General features: G+C 39.5%; 1 protein-coding gene across 1 annotated transcript; it reads left to right on the plus strand.

The window, feature by feature from the left end:
- Positions 1 to 2191: 2191 nt before the first annotated feature.
- eps8a (EGFR pathway substrate 8a, signaling adaptor) lies at positions 2192 to 19168 on the plus strand (the record flags this gene model as incomplete). The annotated part of the gene is made up of 21 exons (XM_029427190.1): positions 2192 to 2256; positions 3208 to 3275; positions 3576 to 3737; positions 4057 to 4206; positions 4736 to 4818; positions 4891 to 5027; positions 5295 to 5368; positions 5578 to 5704; positions 5985 to 6073; positions 6171 to 6245; positions 6554 to 6702; positions 7771 to 7945; positions 8422 to 8540; positions 10247 to 10358; positions 10778 to 10918; positions 11340 to 11375; positions 11864 to 11887; positions 12295 to 12538; positions 12729 to 12918; positions 13482 to 13614; positions 18505 to 19168. Coding segments are annotated over 21 exons (2464 nt in total), but the record flags the coding sequence as incomplete, so codon positions are not given.
- Between the last annotated feature and the right edge of the window lie 141 nt (positions 19169 to 19309).

Raw genomic sequence — 19309 nt, forward strand, 5'->3', positions numbered from 1 at the left:
TACACCAAAAGTTGCTCATCTTTGTGCAGGTCCAAAACTGACATGTACAGCAACATGCCTGTGGACTTCTTCATTTCTTCTGGAGTTATTTCAGTCCAGATGAACTTTCTCCCTCTCTCCAGGCTTTTGGCTGCATTCTTGTTTGTGTATTCAGAGAGGAGTTTGAAAACTGCAGCATCAAAGTGGGAATAAATGTCACCTGGTGCTGGGTTTCCCATATCGAGAGGGGGTTGGACACCTGGGGTGGTTGAGGGACTCCATCATCGGGCTCTGCCTCAGTCTGCCATCTTGTGGTGTGATGTGGTGAGGGGCTTCTGTGTCTGACAGCATCACCAGATCATCCAGCATCCCCACAGCTCCATCTACAGGCCTGAATGTGATCTCTGGTGACACCTTGTGATCTCTGGTAACACCTCCTCCTCTCCAGCTAAAGCTTGTACACAGCCTCTGCTAGGACGCAGGCTACTTGAAGACGCCGCGCACATTTACGCATATAAAGTACAATTACACACCTAGTACAATCTTACAGACTTGGTACACTGTTCTAAACAAGTCACAACGCAATACAAGTGTTGATTTACATACCGTCTTGCTTCCATTTGAATTCAATCCGCTGTTTTCCGGCTCTATTTCTCCGCGGTGTTGTTTGTGTCTCTCCAGCGCTCTGTGTGTATTCGCTCACAACGAAGGCGCTGTTTCGCGGGCTTCCGGAGGGCCGTAAGTGAAGTTACCGTAATGAGTCGATATATGCCGTAAAGCGCAGAGTCTCAGCTTTCAGAAACCGTTGAAATGACACATTCGGTGTTAAAGGGTTAAAGATCCCCAGGACGGGGGCTTCTGCCAGACGTTCCCAGTTCACCCGCACTACCCGTTTGGGTTTACCAGGTCTGTCCAGAGTCTTCCCCCACCCCTTGATCCAACTCACCACCAGATGGTGATCAGTCGACAGCTCCGCCCCTCTCTTCACCCGAGTGTCCAAAACATGCGGCCTCAGATCAGATGATACGATTACAAAATCGATCATTGACCTTTGGCCTAGGGTGCTCTGGTACCACGTGCACTTATGAGCATCCTTATGTTCGAACATGGTGTTTGTTATGGCCATTCCATGACTAGCACAGAAGTGCAACAACAAACGACCGTTCGGGTTTAGATCAGGGAGGCCCCTCCTCCCAATCACACCTCTCCAGGTGTCTCCATCGTTTCCCACGTGTGCGTTGAAGTCCCCCAGCAAGACTACGGAGTCCCCTACTGGAGCCCCCTGCAGGGCTCCATTCAGGGTCTCCAAGAAGGCCGAATACTCCGAACTGCGGTTTGGGGCATAGGCACAAACAACAGTCAGAGTTTTCCCCCCCATAACCCGAAGGCGTAGGGAGGCGACCCTCTCGTCCACTAGGGTGAACTCCAACGTAGCGGCGCTCAGCCGGGGGCTAGTGAGTATCCCCACCCCGGCCCGACACCTCACACCTTGGGCAACTCCGGAGAAGAATAGAGTCCAACCCCTATCCAGGAGTACGGTTCCAGAGCCAAGACTGTGCGTAGAGGTGAGCCCCACCAGATCCAACTGGTAGCGATCCACCTCCCGCACTAGTTCTGGCTCCTTCCCCCACAGAGAGGTGACGTTCCACGTCCCCAGAGCCAGCCTCTGCTGCCCGGGTCTGGTCCGTCGAGGTCCCTGACCATCACTGCCACCCGTGTGACAGCGCACCCGACCCCAGCGGTTTTTCCCATGAGTGGTGGGCCCACAGGATGGATGGATGGGAGGCACCACATAGCTTCTTCGGGCTGTGCCCGACCGGGCTCCGTGGCAAACCCGGCCACCAGGCGCTCGCTGTCGGGCCCTCCCTCTGGGCCTGGCTCCAGACGGGGCCCCCGGGCTTCCTCCGGGCAGGGTCTCTCCTTTCCTTTCCCTTTTTTTCATGAAATCGTTTTGAACCATTCTTAGTCTGGCCCCTCACCTGAGACCAATTTGCCTTGGGAGACCCTACCAGGAGCACTAGGCTCCAGACAACACAGCTCTCAGGTTCATAGGGACACACAAACCTCTCCACCACGATAAGGTGATGGTTCCCAGAGAGGAATTTATCATTTATATAATATAGAAATACTAACTATATGTATATGTTTCTCTCAGCGGCCAGGTCTCCTGTATATAATATATAAATACTAACTATGTTTATGTGTCTCTCAGTGGCCATGTCTCTCCGTCTCCTGAGCCTCAACATAAAGCCAAGTCCAGTGCCAAAGCTCTGTACGGTGAGTTCATGTTTCTTATTCATGCTGGAAGATTAATTCTAATAATAATATAATGTATAACATATGTTCTATGTTGAAGCAGAATATTTAAATATAAGATGGTGACGCTGTTTCACTTTGTAATGAACATGAAGAGAAATCGTCTCAACATTTCTACAGGATCGGATGACTTTTATTTCCTTCGCTCGTCTGCCAAACATAAAAAGAAAAGTCAAAGTGAGCCGAAGTGTGAACTGTGTGTTTTTAGATAACGTGGATCTTATCTTTGTTCAGATATATAAAGATAAGATAGATATGTAATGTAAAGATATATAATGTAAAGATAAGATAGATATGTAATGTAAAGATATATAAAGATATATATAAAGATAAGATAGATATGTAATGTAAAGATATATAAAGATATATATATATAAAGATAAGATAGATATGTAATGTAAAGATATATAAAGATATATATATAAAGATAAGATAGATATGTAATGTAAAGATAAGAGCATGTTCAAATATAAAAGAGTTCTGCATGTGTGAAACTACTTGATTTTATTTTTCTTATCATTTTAATATTGATCATAAGTAGTAGAAGTAGAAGTATAATAATATTTAATAAGTATAATAATACTTAATAACAACAAAAAGTATAACAGTAACAATTATAATATTATAATTGTTACTGTTTTAAATGTATTTAATTATTATACTTATTAGTACTATTATTATAGTGTGTGTGTGTGTGTGTGTTCTCTACACTTTGAGCTCGTTCTGTTTCTGAAACTTTTTTTTTAAAGAGATAATTTGAGTGAAACATTTAGTTATAAAAATGTTCAGATAAATAAAAAGTTAACTAGAAACCATTTAAAGGAAATAAACAACTTCCTGCTGGGACTTGATGTGTGTATATTATATTAATTATATATTAATTATATATTTATCTGCTCCTGTTTCCTTCAGAACAAAGAAAACATTTCACCAAAACGAGCATTAACAGTCTGACGGACACGTCGCAGTATCACGTGGAGGTGAGAGATATAATATTATTAACTTTCTAACTTCCACTCGCTTGTTAAATAACAATTAAATAACCAAGTTAATGGTTAAGTATATTAAAGGTTTGAGATGTTCACAGTTTGTAACCAACCGAAGTAGAAAGAACATATATAAAAAAAGGAAGTAAAACAATAATGATTATAATTTCATTAACAACATATTTGTTATTGTGTCCTCTGGATTTTATTATTCCTCCAATGAAGAGTCTTCTGTAAATAACTGAGCCGCTGTTGTTGTGATTAAACGGTATTTTCTGTCCGTGTGCTGCTCAGCATCTGACCACGTTCGTGTTGGACCGTAAAGACGGGCTGATCACGGTGGACGATGGCGTGCGGCGTCTCCGCCTGCTGGACGCTAAAGGGAAGGTCTGGACTCAGGAGATGTTGCTGCAGGTGGAGGAGAGAAGCGTGAGTCTCATCGACCAGGAGACGCAGGTACGAGACCCGAGAGGAGCAGGAGACATGTTCCCTCACACATGTAACGCGTGTTCCCTCACACATGTAACGCGTGTTCCCTCACACATGTAACGCGTGTTCCCTCACACGTGTAACGCGTGTTCCCTCACACATCACTATACGTACACAATATAATTTCCAGATGGTGGGGCCATCAAAACTCGGAAGTCATGTTTTATATTATGAACATTTGGGGGTAAAATGTCACGTTTTATGTTAAAATAAACATAAAGTTAGATTAGCAATAAAAACGTGCTGTCGGGCTCTGCGTGAGCTTCAGGATGTTTAATGTTTCCAGAACGAGCTGGAGAACTTCGCGGTCGGGACGTTGCAGCACTGCCAGGCTGTGATGAACTCCTGCAGCTACGACTCCATCCTGGCTCTAGTGTGTAAAGACTCGGGTCAGAGCAAACCGGACCTGCACCTCTTCCAGTGCGACGACATCAAGGTGACGGCGCTTCAGCACTGTTATTAGAGGTCAAAGGTTATTAAAGCAGGGACTGTAAAGAGTTCACCTGAGGAACGCTAGGTCTCATAACGCCTGGAGGGACACTGAGCCGTCGCTAATGTTAAGAGTTAAAATGTATATATATAGATATATATATATATATCTATATATATATATCTCTATCTCTATATCTATATATAGAGATAGATATAGGGTTAGATATAGATCTATATATATATATATATATATATATATATATATATATATATATATATATATAGATCTATCTATCTATCTATATATATATAGATCTATCTATCTATCTATATATATATAGATCTATCTATCTATCTATCTATCTATATAGATCTATCTATCTATCTATATATATAGATCTATCTATCTATCTATCTATCTATATATCTATATCTAACCCTATATCTATCTCTATATATATATCTCGCTATATTAAAAAGCCAAATAATGCGGAACAAGAGTCACTTTAACGCTTCTGTTGATTTCCCATCAGGCGAATCTGATCCACGCAGACATAGAAAGCGCCATGATGGACGCCAAAGGAGGCAAAGTGAAGAGACGACCAGAGGCGCTCCGGTGAGACTTCACAAATGTTTTTTTATTTATATCAAACGCTGGCAGCTGATTGGCTGACCTGTCTGTCTGCAGGATGATCCTGAAGAGCGACGGGGTCATCCCCCCTCCCCCCGCTGCTCCCGCCCCCGAACCCCCCGCGTCGTCCAATCAGGTGGACGTCAAGAGTCGAGCCGCCGCCTGGTCGGCCTGGACCAATGAGCAGCAAGACTGTGAGTGATGTCACCCCAGGAGGACTTTATATAGATAAATATAAAACCTGCAGATCCTTGAGACTGTTTAAATTATTTAAAGTTTTATTTCACTTTGAACACAAACGTTAGGAACAGCGTCGGGTTCTTTATTTTAAGTTCTAGTGTTTAAAATGTCCTAATAAATCCTGCATTTAAAACTGCACTGTAGTAAAAGTATCAAAATATACTTAAAGTAACTCGAGTGAATCTTCTGTTTATTTATTATTATTATTTATTGTTTTTCAGATGAGAAGCAGCGTCACGTTTCGGAGGAGGACGGGGCGCTGGAGATGAGCGCGGCGCGAGTGGACCGGGACGTTGTGAGTTCATTAAAGGTTTTGTTGGTTTCACTGATCTGAGAGCAGCTGGAGTTTAAATCTGAGGTCACAGAGTTCGCGGGACAATAGATAAAAGATTTAAGCCGATTGAAGAACGTCGTTGGACTGAAATGTAATCCGTCTGAAGCTTTGAGGGAATCTGTTGCATAAAGAAACCGTCTCTTGAATCACTAAAACTTTTATTTTGGCAGCAAATCCTGAACCACATCCTGGACGACGTCGAGTTCTTCGTCACCAAACTTCAGAAAGCGGCCGAAGCTTTTAACGAGCTGTCCAGGAGGAAGAAGGTGAAGAAGGGCAAGAAGAAAGGTCCGGGAGGTGAGCCTTTTATTTCTGCTGCTGCAGCTCTGACACATAACAAAATACACAATGAAGCAAATTATATTTCAAATAAACTTTTCAAAAGATTTTATTTTGAGATTAAAACAAAAATAAGAAAATTAAAGAGAAACAAAATAATTTTCAAAATAAAATACAAACATAATTAAATTAAACATTTACAAAGATAAAATAAATGTGTATCTACTAAATGTAAGAATAGAAACATTAATCCACATTTATTAATAAACGTTTGATCTGTTTATGTTCCTGCCACCAGAGGGCGTTCTGACTCTGAGGTCCAAACCTCCCGCGGAGGACGAGTTCGTCGGCTGTCTGCAGAAATTCAAACAAGCTTTCAACCAGCTGGTAGGATCCTCTTCATCCTCTTCATCACGGGATTATAAACAATAACATTATTAATGTATTACTGTTGATAAACTGTTAATTATACTTGAACCTGCAGGGTAAACTGAAGGATCAGATCCAGAACCCGAGTGCTGAAGATCTGCTGCACTTCCTGTTCTCTCCCCTCAGGATGGTCAGGCTGCACTTTATTACATTTAATATACATTTACTTTATTTATCATCTCAATAGAATACATTTTTTATTCTCTGGATTCTTTCTTCCGTTTATTTCTTGACTGTAAGAAATTGTTTCTTTTGCAATTTCGACTGAAAGTTTGTAGAAAGGCTGAAATGTTTTGACTTAATAAAGTAAAATCACCTGTGAGGAGACGAACTGAGGCGTCCACATACTTCTGGTCTCCGTAGATCTCCATGTCTTACAGTGCAGTTGACCTCCGTCACGTGTCCCCAGCTGACTGCAGTCTGTTGCTCCTCCTGCAGGTGATCCAGGCGGCGGGCAGTGTGGATCTGGCTCGTAGCGTCGTGGTTCCTCTGCTCACCAGAGAGGCCATCGACTTCCTGCACGCTGCGGGGACAGCGGAGGAGAGACACCTGTGGGTCGCTCTGGGAGACGGCTGGACCAAGAGCAGGTGAGGCTCTGTAGCCCTGCCGCTCTGTAGCCCTGTAGCTCTGCTGCTCTGTAGCCCTGCTGCTCTGTAACACTGCCACTCTGTAGCTCTGCTGCTCTGTAGCCCTGCTGCTCTGTAGCTCTGTAACACTGCTGCTCTGTAGCCCTGCCGCTCTGTAGCCCTGCTGCTCTACTGCTCTGTAACACTGCTACTCTGTAGCCCTGCTGCTCTGTAGCCCTGCTGCTCTACTGCTCTGTAACACTGCTACTCTGTAGCCCTGCCGCCCTGTAGCCCTGCCGCCCTGTAGCTCTGCTGCTCTGTAGCTCTGTAACACTGCCGCTCTGTAGCCCTGCTGCTCTGTAGCCCTGCTGCTCTACTGCTCTGTAACACTGATGCTCTGTAGCCCTGCTGCTCTACTGCTCTGTAACACTGCTGCTCTGCTGCTCTGTAGCTCTACTGCTACTCTGTAGCCCTGCTGCTCTACTGCTCTGTAACACTGCTGCTGTGTAACACTGCTGCTCTACTGCTCTGTAACACTGCTGCTCTGTAGCTCTACTGCTACTCTGTAGCCCTGCTGCTCTACTGCTCTGTAACACTGCTGCTCTGTAACACTGCTGCTCTGGAACACTGCTGCTCTGTAGCTCTGCTGCTCTGTAGCCCTGCTGCTCTACTGCTCTGTAGCCCTGCTGCTCTGTAGCCCTGCTGCTCTGTAACACTGCTACTCTTTCACTATTTCACATTAAACAATGTTTAGAAAACAAAGTGATGGTTGATTTTATTACTATATTTATATAATTCTGCAGTTGCAGCAGTAATTGAATCTGTCCGGCTTCAGAGATGAAATGTGAAAACATGTGAAAGGTCGCAGGAGGTTCATCGTCATGGTTCATATTCCTCACAGCTGCATGCAAGTGTTTATGTTCTCATGCTGATTAACATTAACGGCTTCTTTTGCCTTAATAATTTACAAAAGCACCAAACAATACAGTGAAGTGCTCGGCTTTGATGTTGCTTTGATGCGATGATTTAATATTTGACTGTAGCTGAAGTAAAAAAGAATAAAGTTTGAAGTCTGTCTGTCTGCTGAAGGTTGGAGTGGCCGAGGGATCATTACTTCCCCCCCTGTGCGCTGACGTTTCGGGACGGATGGGAGCCTCCGGTGCTGCCGGCTGCGTACAGAGAGCAGGAGCCGCTGAGTCAGCTCGCAGAGAGTCTCGCCAACGCTGAGATCCAGAGACACGAGGAGCTGAGGAGCAGACTGGAGGTCAACATCTGCAGAAAACACACTTTACTGGGGCGGAGGGGGCCGGGGAGAACATCTGTACAAGTATATACATGAGGATGTATAAAGAGGAATACCGTTTGTTTTTAAATGAGGAAATATAAAGGGAAAGAATAAATAAGTTGGATATATAAAGAGTATACATAAAATAATCATAATGAAGTAATAATGTGGAAATATAAAGACATAATCATTTGAAGCATTTTCATGTATTTCACATGAATTTATCATTTTCTTTTACATTTAAATTAAAATGTTATATATTTTATTTTCCTTATTACTTTTATTTATTCCTCTTTGTATTTCCACATTTATTTTCTTAATCTTTTACAGAATAATAATTTTATTGTGGCCTATGTCTCCATATCTGTCCTCCTGAAAACAGGAACTGTATAATAGTGTGTGTGTGTGTGTGTGTGTGTGTGTGTGTGTGTGTGTGTGTGTGTGTGTGTGTGCAGGCGGTGCAGAGGTTCTCTCCTGACGACGGGTACGCATCCTCCTACAAACGCCTGCAGATCCTGGATCAGGATTTGGCCTTGGCTGCTTTTAAACAGGCCGTCAGCCGCCGCGTAGACGGGTAACTGAGGTCACATGACGCCCTGGAGAACTGCGCCCAACGATTTACTGACCGCTAATCTGAGGAGACGAGATTATTCAGCAATAAATACATAAATCTGAACATCAGGAAAGGGTGAAACGGATGAATAAATATAACAATTTATACATGAAGAAAACATTTAATTAAAATAAAACGGAAATAATCAGTAAATGTTTTTTAATTAATTGGGACAAAAAACTTTTAAAACTTTTATTATATATTGTTAAATTTATTAATTAAAGACCTTTATGCATTAGTTATTTGTCAATAAGAAATATAAGTAAATGTTTTTCTAATTAATTAGGACATAAACTTATGTATTCAATTTATTGTTGCGTATTTTTTTATGCATTTGTTTGTTTCTGTTTTTAATATTTTATTGATTCAAATTCTTATTTCAGTATTTATTAAGTATTTAATTGATGAATTAGACATTTTTCATATTCCATATAAATCCTCTGAACGTTTGTCTTTCTGACTCTGATTATAATCTCTAATATATAATCTTTATATTATCATGTCTAAAATATAATCTTCATAATATAATCTCTAACATATAATCTTTATATTATCATGTCTAAAATATAATCTTCATAATATAAATCTTTATAATATAATCTCTCATATATAATTATAATATCTCTAATATATAATCTTTATAATATAATCTCTAATATATAATTATAATATCTCTAATATATAATCTTTATAATCTCTAATATATAATTATATAATCTCTAATATATAATTATAATATCTCTAATATATAATCTTTATAATATAATCTCTAATATATAATTATAATATCTCTAATATATAATCTTTATAATCTCTAATATATAATTATATAATCTCTAATATATAATTCTAATATCTCTAATATATAATCTTTATAATATAATCTCTAATATATAATTATAATATCTCTAATATATAATCTTTATAATATAATCTCTAATATATAATTATAATATCTCTAATATATAATCTTTATAATCTCTAATATATAATCTTTATAATCTCTAATATATAATTATATAATCTCTAATATATAATTATAATATCTCTAATATATAATCTTTATAATCTCTAATATATAATTATAATATCTCTAATATATAATCTTTATAATATAATCTCTAATATATAATTAGAATATCTCTAATATATAATCTTTATAATATAATCTCTAATATATAATTAGAATATCTCTAATATATAATCTTTATAATATAATCTCTAATATATAATTAGAATATCTCTAATATATAATCTTTATAATATAATCTCTAATATATAATTAGAATATCTCTAATATATAATCTTTATAATATAATCTCTATTTCTGATCGTATTGTTGGTGTTGTTGTTTGTCTGGATAAAACTTCCTTCAAATGTTTCTTCCTGTTTGTTCTTCGTCTCTTTCAGTCTGAAAACTCTTATTTTAATTAATTATTTTATAATTATAATTTATAATTATTTCATTTTTCTCTCCGTAACTTGATCTGAAGTTGGGACATTTCTCCACGGCAGTAAATGTTTCGTAGCTCCAACCCCTTTATTATTTAGTTATTTAGTTTTTATTTGTGTAAATATCGGATGTTTTATTGATGTTCTCCTGTGAACGTTAATAATAATGATTAATTAATTAATTATTGATGTTGTGATTGGTTCATATGTTTCAGGAGTTTTGACGCTGACGGTCGAGTCCAAACGAAACCTTTTGCCAAATCTAAATACGACTTTGTGGCGAGAAACAACACGGAGCTGTCCGTCCTCAAAGACGAGGTCGTCGAGGTTTGTTGTTATTATTATATTATGTATTAAATGCATCAGTCTGAAATAATCTGATTTAAGACGTTTCAGACCAACAACCAAACTCTGTACAACTTTCTGAAGATTTAAAGAAATCTTTAATCTCTTTATATTATTAAGAAATAATCAGTAAATAAAACATTTTGTAATCAATTTAGGACATAAATTACTAAATGTTTTTAATGTGTTATTACATTTCTTACTTTCTGTATTTATACATTTCTTGTATTTATTTCATAAATACAGAAATAAAGTAAATTTGTCTGCATTTTTGTTTATTTTTGTAAATATTTTAAACATTTAACATGTTATGCTAAACTACCAGATTACAACATAATGTATTATGTAAAATACAAAGCTGCCTGAGCTTCTGACCTTTAACCCTGAGTCTGGTCTTTCAGGTTATCGACGACAGGAAACAGTGGTGGAAGGTGAGAAACGGCTGCGGGGCGTCGGGCTATGTGCCAAACAACATCCTGGACCTCACCAGAGCCGTGGACATCACCGGCCGAGGGGAGCCCATCTACAGCCACACCATCCAGGTGGGACACTGTGGGGGGGGCCGGGGGCACCAGCAGGAAGCTAAGCAATGTGCTGCTCTGTGTGTTTCAGACGCCTATCTTCAGCCCCTTTCTGTCAGACTCCATTGACAAAAATATAATTTTACGGCAGAACATTTGTTCGTTTGCCGTTTTCGAGGTTAATCTGGATTAATTAATCCAGATTAATTAATCTGGATTCAGTCACACAAAAACACAAACTCTCTGAAAACCTGTTTTTATGATCATGCTTTTAATTAATTAATTTTTAAAACTATTTTCATATTTGTTTTATAAATAAAGTTTTATTGCTTAGCTTCTGTGCTGTGACGAGTAATTTGTACGACTTGCAAACTTTCCCTTTAAAGTTTCATCTTCCATCACTTCACCATCTCGTTCATGTGTTTTATTTTGAAAATTAAAGCTCATGATGCCAAAGAAGGAGTTTGAGTTGTTTAAGGTACGGTGAGGTGTGAACAGTGTTTTAGTTTGAAATAAAAACTCCTGCGCTGTGGTGGAAAGTAACTAAGGACATTTCCATATTTATTTATTCTCTTTACATTTATTAAATTAAATTTATAAAGATTTTAAAAACCTTTCTGAATATTAGAAATGTTTGTTAAAGTGAATTCAAACACCAACAGCATTAATAGTAATAACTTCCACCACCGCTGCTGCCGGGTTTCACTTTTGGCTTTTTGTTTTAAAGGAACAGTCTCACATTTTGGGGATTTTGTGCTAAGCTACGCTAAGATAAGTACGTCCTGGATATTAAATTGACATAAACAAATAAAATAAGCATTTTACCAAGAAGACGGACTGTTCCTTTAAATGTGTTTTAGGATTTAAAATGGACTATAAACTTTTTGTAGATTGTTCTTGCAGTGAATCATTTTAACATTTTGTTTTATCGGTTTCATGTTTTTATGTTTCATTTCACGTTTCCAGCAATTACTGGGAGAGTTGAACGAGGTAAACGAAACTCCTTCAGATCTGAAACATATTTCAGCTTCAGACGTAAATATGTTGTTTTAAATCTTTAAAAACCAAAATAACACCGAAAGCATCTTAATATTTGGTGTAACGTTCTCCAACCTACTCATTTTATTTTTCCATTTATCTCAATTGTAATTGTTAAAACTTTAATGTTTTAATTGTTTCATTTTTTCGTTATTTCTTTATTAACATCTTTTTAATTTTATTACATTATTGTTGATGTGATGTGTCAATGTGAGGTTGGAAAAATTACCACAGTATTAAAGAATAATCATTTAAATGTATTTTGTATTTGTTCCTTCCAATAATAACTAAAAATAAATAAAAACGTCTGTCAAAGAATACAAGTATTTTCAGAATAAAAGCTTGGTTGTCCTCTCCAGAAGCAGACGTCCAGGACCGACTTCATCCCCAGTAAACCCGCAGCGACCCCGATGCCTCCGGCTCCCACGCCCCCCCCAGCCCCCGCCAGGCTCCCCACGCCGCCGCTGCCCCCCCCGGCCCCCGAGCCTGCCAAGCCGGCCGTCAGCCGCCACAACAGCACCACGTCCAGCGACAACGGCAGCGTCGCCCTAAGGGAGAAGCTCAGCCAGAGAGCGCCGCCCGCCAACCGGGAGCCCGTCAACCGTGAGCGCATATATATGATCACAATATATCATTATTATTATTATACATGTATAATATTATATGTATATAATATAATACATGTATAATAATATACACAATTATATAATATATACATGTATAATATTATATAATCGTCGAACAGATTATTGCTCTTCAGTTCATCAGATATTTAAACGTGTTCGTCCTGCAGGCAGGAAGTCCAACATGGAGGAGGTGCAGGACGAGCTCATGCACAGACTCACTTTAGGTCGCAGCGCTCAGAAGAAGTTTCCGGTTTCTTCTCGCGGCGGCGGCGGCGTCCCGCCGTCCAACAGCATCAGCTACGACTCGTCACCGGAGCACGTCAGAGCCTGGCTGGAGGCCAAAGGCTTCAGCCCTGTGTGAGTGTCTTTATAGTGTGTGTGTGTGTGTGTGTGGACCTGACTGTGTGTGTGTGTGTGTGTGTGTGGACCTGACTGTGTGTGTGTGGACCTGACTGTGTGTGTGTGTGTGTGTGGACCTGACTGTGTGTGTGTGTGTGTGTGTGGACCTGACTGTGTGTGTGTGTGTGTGTGTGGACCTGACTGTGTGTGTGTGTGTGTGTGTTGTGGACCTGACTGTGTGTGTGTGTGTGTGTGGACCTGACTGTGTGTGTGTGTGTGTGTGTGTGGACCTGACTGTGTGTGTGTGTAGACCTGACTGTGTGTGTGTGTGGACCTGACTGTGTGTGTGTGTGTGTGTGGACCTGACTGTGTGTGTGTGTGTGTGTGGACCTGACTGTGTGTGTGTGTGGAGACCTGACTGTGTGTGTGTGTGGACCTGACTGTGTGTGTGTGTGGACCTGACTGTGTGTGTGTGTGGACCTGACTGTGTGTGTGTGTAGACCTGACTGTGTGTGTGTGTGTGTGTGTGTGGACCTGACTGTGTGTGTGTGTGTAAACCTGACTGTGTGTCCTGTGTGCAGCACCATCACCAGCCTCGGTGTGCTCACCGGCGCTCAGCTCTTCTCGCTGAACAAAGAGGAGCTGAAGACGGTTTGTCCCGATGACGGCGCCCGGGTCTTCAGCCAGGTGACGGTGCAGAAGGCGGCGCTGGAGGTGAGCGTCGCCTCAAACCTGATATCTGACATGTTTTCTGCTTCCTGTTTGAGAAGGTGCTTTATTCTGAATGGTTACATGAAGTTTGTTTCTGATGGATGAGTAATGTCGAGCTTTAAGGACGAGCTGAGACGCAGTCAGGGAGGTGGCTGTGGGATATTATGGGATGCTGCAGATCAAAAAGCTTCCAGGCAACAGGAAGTTATTCATTTCTTAAATAATCATCTTAACAGAAGCTTCTATTTTTTGAAATTCCATTTAATTAAATTTTAAATAAATAAATATGGCTATTAAATACATTTGGAAATAAATAATATAAATATACAGTTTAATAAATAAATGAATCTGTTTTAATTTAATAAATAAAAGTCTCCAGAAATAAATATTTCATGAAATAAATAAAAGTAATCCCTTGAAAAACTTCCTTTTACAAATAAAAACCTATTTAATTATTGAACTATATTCATATATATTTACATTTATTTATATGTTTATTGCTTCATTTTCATTATTTACAGTATTTATGTCATAGACATATTTATTTTTGTATTGTTTTCATTTAATATTGAATATAATGCTCCCAAATACTTCTGCAGGAACAATAAATAATAAATAGAAAGTTAAGACATTAAGAATATTCTTTAATATTAGCAATATATTTCTTAATATTAAGCAAATTGTATTTAATTATTTGATTGACTTGCTGCACTTTGTTAAGAAGCTCAGCTGCTCTCACGTTTGATGCACTTCCTGTGCTCGTCTCTGTTCGGGGTCTTTTCTGTCTTTAAGCTTTCTGCCCCCCAAACTCTGCCAAGGTCTGCTGTGTGGTGTCTCTCTCCACCTGCAGGTTTTCTTCTGACCCCCCCTGATCTTCTGAATCTGTCACCACAGTCATTAAGGTATCGTGTTCACAAACGGACGTCCACGCCTCGTCCTGCCCACAGATTCACAGGAACAATGAAGCAGATTAAGACTTGTTGTTAATAATCAATAATCTTCAGATTCAAGTCACGTTTTCTCTGATTTTAAAAAGAATTAAACTGTAAGAAAGTTTCTGCATCAAAGCAAAGACTCGAGTCATGAATAACTTCAGACTTTATAACATCAAGTGAACCTTTACACCAATGATGCGACTTCCCCTGTACGCGTCGTCTTCGACGAGGATTTGTTGGACGTGACTTTGACTTGCTGGTCTGGACTTTACGCAGGAACACGTCTCTGTCTGTTCCTGACTTGTTTGTTGGTCTTGACCTGGGACATGCTTGTCTTTATTGGGGACTTGTTGGTCTTGACTTGGGACTGTCCCGTCAGGACTTGAGACTCCAGTTGGTGCATTTCTATCTTGACTGACTTGTTGGTCTTGACTTTCACTTGGAACTTGTTGTCCTTGACGCTGGACTTTACGTACGACTTCTCTGTTTTTTACTTGGACTTCACTTTCCTGATTTTGTCTTGACTTGGGACTATCTAATCTGGACCTGGGACATACTTGTCTTCATTGGGGACTTGTTGGTCTAGACTTTAAATGTGTCGCTCTTCGCTCTGGACTCCACTTGGGATTTTCCTGACTTGACTTGGGACTTGTTGTTTTGACTTGGGACCTGGGTCTCGTCTTTATTTGGGACTTGTATCTTGTGACAGTCCTTGTCTCTGCATTAATATCTATTTGCCACCTGTTTTAAATATTCATCATTCAATTAAAACTTAGGAGTCTTACTCGAGTTTGATATTTTCCAAAGTACCACAGAAGGTTTGATTGAATTTTAATGTTAATTATTAGAATAAATATTGTTTCCTGAATCTGTCGGTCAGAACGAAGCTCCAGACGTTTCGTGTGTAGCAGCATCTTAAGGTAGCGCCAGTATTTGTATCCCTGCTGTGGCCGTACAGTAAGTCCTCCTGTAACTAATGAACCAGAACATTCCACTTCCTGTTGACCCCTCACCTGGTGACCTCTGAACCCCACCTGTAGAGACCAGGATGTAGATCTTCTCTTGGCTGGAATAACTGACATGTGTTCTGTGTGCTAGCTTAGCTTTGGTTAGCAGGCAGCTAATCGTACCGACGGCTGCACCATGACGACAGAAATCTACCCGAAACCTTCGCTGCAGCTGGTCGCACAAAGACGTCGACAGCTTGAAACTAAAAATCTATTTCTGTTTATTTATTTAAGCATTTATTTTTAACCACTGTGTTTAAAACTACATTTGGCATATTAACCACATTAAATATTACAACCTTATTTTTAAATAATACAAAGTTATAATATTTCAAGAATAACAATAGTATTCCATCATCATAATTCAAATGAATTAAATGAGTACCTACATGAATAATTAAATGCATAATTTAATAAATATAATAATATTAAATGTATTTCTACATTTCAACAAATCTATTTTTATTTTCTAAACATAAAAATGTAATGAAAAAATCTGAAATTAGTAAATGTATTTTTTTTAATTCATTTGAATATATGCATTTGAGTTTTTATTTAAGTATTCATTTATCTTTTGATAATGATCCTTCATAATAATCCTGCTTTCAACATTTTATATTTATTTGCAGATTCTTTTTTGTCGTAATCGTTACTCAGCGGTGTAACAGATCTTTGTGCGACCAGCTTTAGAAAGTACTACATTACCCAGCATGCCCCCTGCCTCCCCCAGCTGACTCTTACTATAGATATGTTCATGCACCTGCTCTTTCCAGCTCGCAGCGGCAGTCACCAGAAGGCTTCCTGAGGTCGGTTCACTGGCTGAGTTACATGGATACAGTGTTCACCATATAACCGCAGCGAGTGACCCGAAGACTTTCTCCTTTTTATTTGCTGATAAAATCTTCTGATTTCCAGGAGGAAAGATTGTTGGGCTGTACCGAGAATATATATATATATATATATATATATATATATATATATATATATATATATATATATATATATATATATATATATATATATATATATATATATATATATATATATATATATATATAACGTTTTGAAAGACTAAACACCGACACACAGAATATTCTGTGGGATAAAAACAAACAAATCTTTTTTTTTTAAATGTTAACTTTTGGACTTCAAACACTCTGAAGTTATTGGAACTGTTTCACACGAGTCTGAAACAATCCTGCGCAGCACTACTGGACTCTAATTCTACTAATAATAATCATAATATTAGTGAAGCCTCATCTTTATCTGATACCAGCTCTAAACACAATCGATAGATGTGTAAAACAATGAGTGCAGAATCAACCTGTTTGCAGACGATGCAGCCCTTTATACAATCAGTGTTGAAGCTTCAAACTGTTCGGTACAGCCCCCCCTCGTAGATCGCTGGCAAAGAATCGCTCAGAACCAGCGAAACTCAAGAATTTAAGTTTTCCATCTTTATATTTTGTAATTCATGTCTAACCAGCTGTTTGTCTTCTCTACTCTGTTTCCTCCCCACGCCCTCACTCTGGATCCTCTTTGCCTATTTCTTTTCCTCTTTATCGTCCTGTCTGTCTCTTTATTGTCCTGTCTGTTGTCCTGTCTGTCTCTTTATTGTCCTGTCTGTTGTTCTGTCTGTCTCTTTATTGTCCTGTCTGTCTCTTTATCGTCCTGTCTGTCTCTTTATTGTCCTGTCTGTTGTTCTGTCTGTCTCTTTATTGTCCTGTCTGTCTCTTTATCGTCCTGTCTGTCTCTTTATTGTCCTGTCTGTCTCTTTATTGTCCTGTCTGTCTCTTTATTGTCCTGTCTGTCTCTTTATCGTCCTGTCTGTCTCTTTATCGTCCTGTCTGTTGTTCTGTCTGTCTCTTTATTGTCCTGTCTGTCTCTTTATCGTCCTGTCTGTCTCTTTATTGTCCTGTCTGTTGTTCTGTCTGTCTCTTTATTGTCCTGTCTGTTGTCCTGTCTGTCTCTTTATTGTCCTGTCTGTTGTTCTGTCTGTCTCTTTATCGTCCTGTCCGTCTCTTTATCGTCCTGTCTCTTTATCGTCCTGTCTGTCTCTTTATTGTCCTGTCTGTCTATTTATTGTCCTGTCTGTTGTTCTGTCTGTCTCTTTATTGTCCTGTCTGTTGTCCTGTCTGTCTCTTTATTGTCCTGTCTGTTGTTCTGTCTGTCTCTTTATCGTCCTGTCCGTCTCTTTATCGTCCTGTCTCTTTATCATCCTGTCTGTCTCTTTATTGTCCTGTCTGTCTCTTTATCGTCCTGTCTGTCTCTTTATCGTCCTGTCTGTCTATTTATTGTCCTGTCTGTTGTTCTGTCTGTCTCTTTATTGTCCTGTCTGTTGTCCTATCTGTCTCTTTATTGTCCTGTCTGTTGTTCTGTCTGTCTCTTTATCGTCCTGTCCGTCTCTTTATCGTCCTGTCTCTTTATCATCCTGTCTGTCTCTTTATTGTCCTGTCTGTCTCTTTATCGTCCTGTCTGTCTCTTTATTGTCCTGTCTGTTGTTCTGTCCGTCTCTTTATCGTCCTGTCTGTCTCTTTATTGTCCTGTCTGTCTCTTTATTGTCCTGTCTCTCTTTATTGTCCTGTCTGTCTCTTTATCGTCCTGTCTGTCTCTTTATCGTCCTGTCTGTCTCTTTATTGTCCTGTCTGTTGTTCTGTCCGTCTCTTTATCGTCCTGTCCGTCTCTTTATCGTCCTGTCTGTCTCTTTATCGTCCTGTCTGTCTCTTTATCGTCCTGTCTGTCTCTTTATCGTCCTGTCCATCTCTTTATTGTCCTGTCTGTCTCTTTATCGTCCTGTCTGTCTCTTTATCGTCCTGTCCGTCTCTTTATCATCCTGTCTGTCTCTTTATCGTCCTGTCTGTCTCTTTATCGTCCTGTCTGTCTCTTTATCGTCCTGTCTGTCTTTTCCTTTTTGTTTCCTGTCTTTCTGTCTTTTGTCTCCGTGTCTCCAGAAGCGTTCGGGCTCTGAGCTCCAGGAGATCATGAGGCGGCGGCAGGAGAAACTTGCAGCCAGCACGTGTGATTCAGGGGTGGAGTCTTTTGACGAAGGCAGCACCCACTGAACGCCACATGGTTCCCTCCCTGCTTTACCTTTAGTTTGTTCAAACTGCAGCCTGCTGTTTTCTCGCCCTCTTGATCCTCAGGCGGCGGCCGATCACGCCAAGTTTGTGGAAATCATGCGGCGCCGGCAGGAACTCCTCAGCTCGTCTCCGTAGGAAGAAATGTAAAAACAAGAACCAGCCGGCTTTGGGACCGTCCGGTACAGAGAATGTTCTGCCATGTTTGCCTGAAGTTCATGTGAACACTTTGCGACTCTGAGGAGTTTTGTGGGTGTTTTGTATTAAAGCTGCTTAAGTTGCAAAGTGAAGCGTCTGTTGTTCTGCAGCTGCTTCGTCAGCTTCAGTCTGTGCCTCTGCTGTCGTCTCATCGACACACGCAGCTCGTGCTGTTCCCAATGTTTTACGAAGTCTGTACAAATATAATAAATATTCAAACCAGAAGCTGCAACTCTCCAAACTACATCTAAATATCGATGACGTCAATACATTAAGTTTAGTTTTTAGTTGAGCTTTAAAATCATCTCATGAAAACAGACTTGAAAATATACAACCTATAATAAAGTACCTTGTAATGTATGTCATATATGTATATGATATACATATATATAATAATATATATATATACTTCTCTCTCCTATGCTCTCTCTACTACTCCTGTCTGTATATGTAGTACCTCTCTCTCTCTCTCTCTCTGTCC

This window comes from Cottoperca gobio, unplaced genomic scaffold, assembly GCF_900634415.1.
Source record: "Cottoperca gobio unplaced genomic scaffold, fCotGob3.1 fCotGob3_298arrow_ctg1, whole genome shotgun sequence".
In the NCBI taxonomy this organism is placed as follows: Eukaryota; Metazoa; Chordata; class Actinopteri; order Perciformes; family Bovichtidae; genus Cottoperca; species Cottoperca gobio.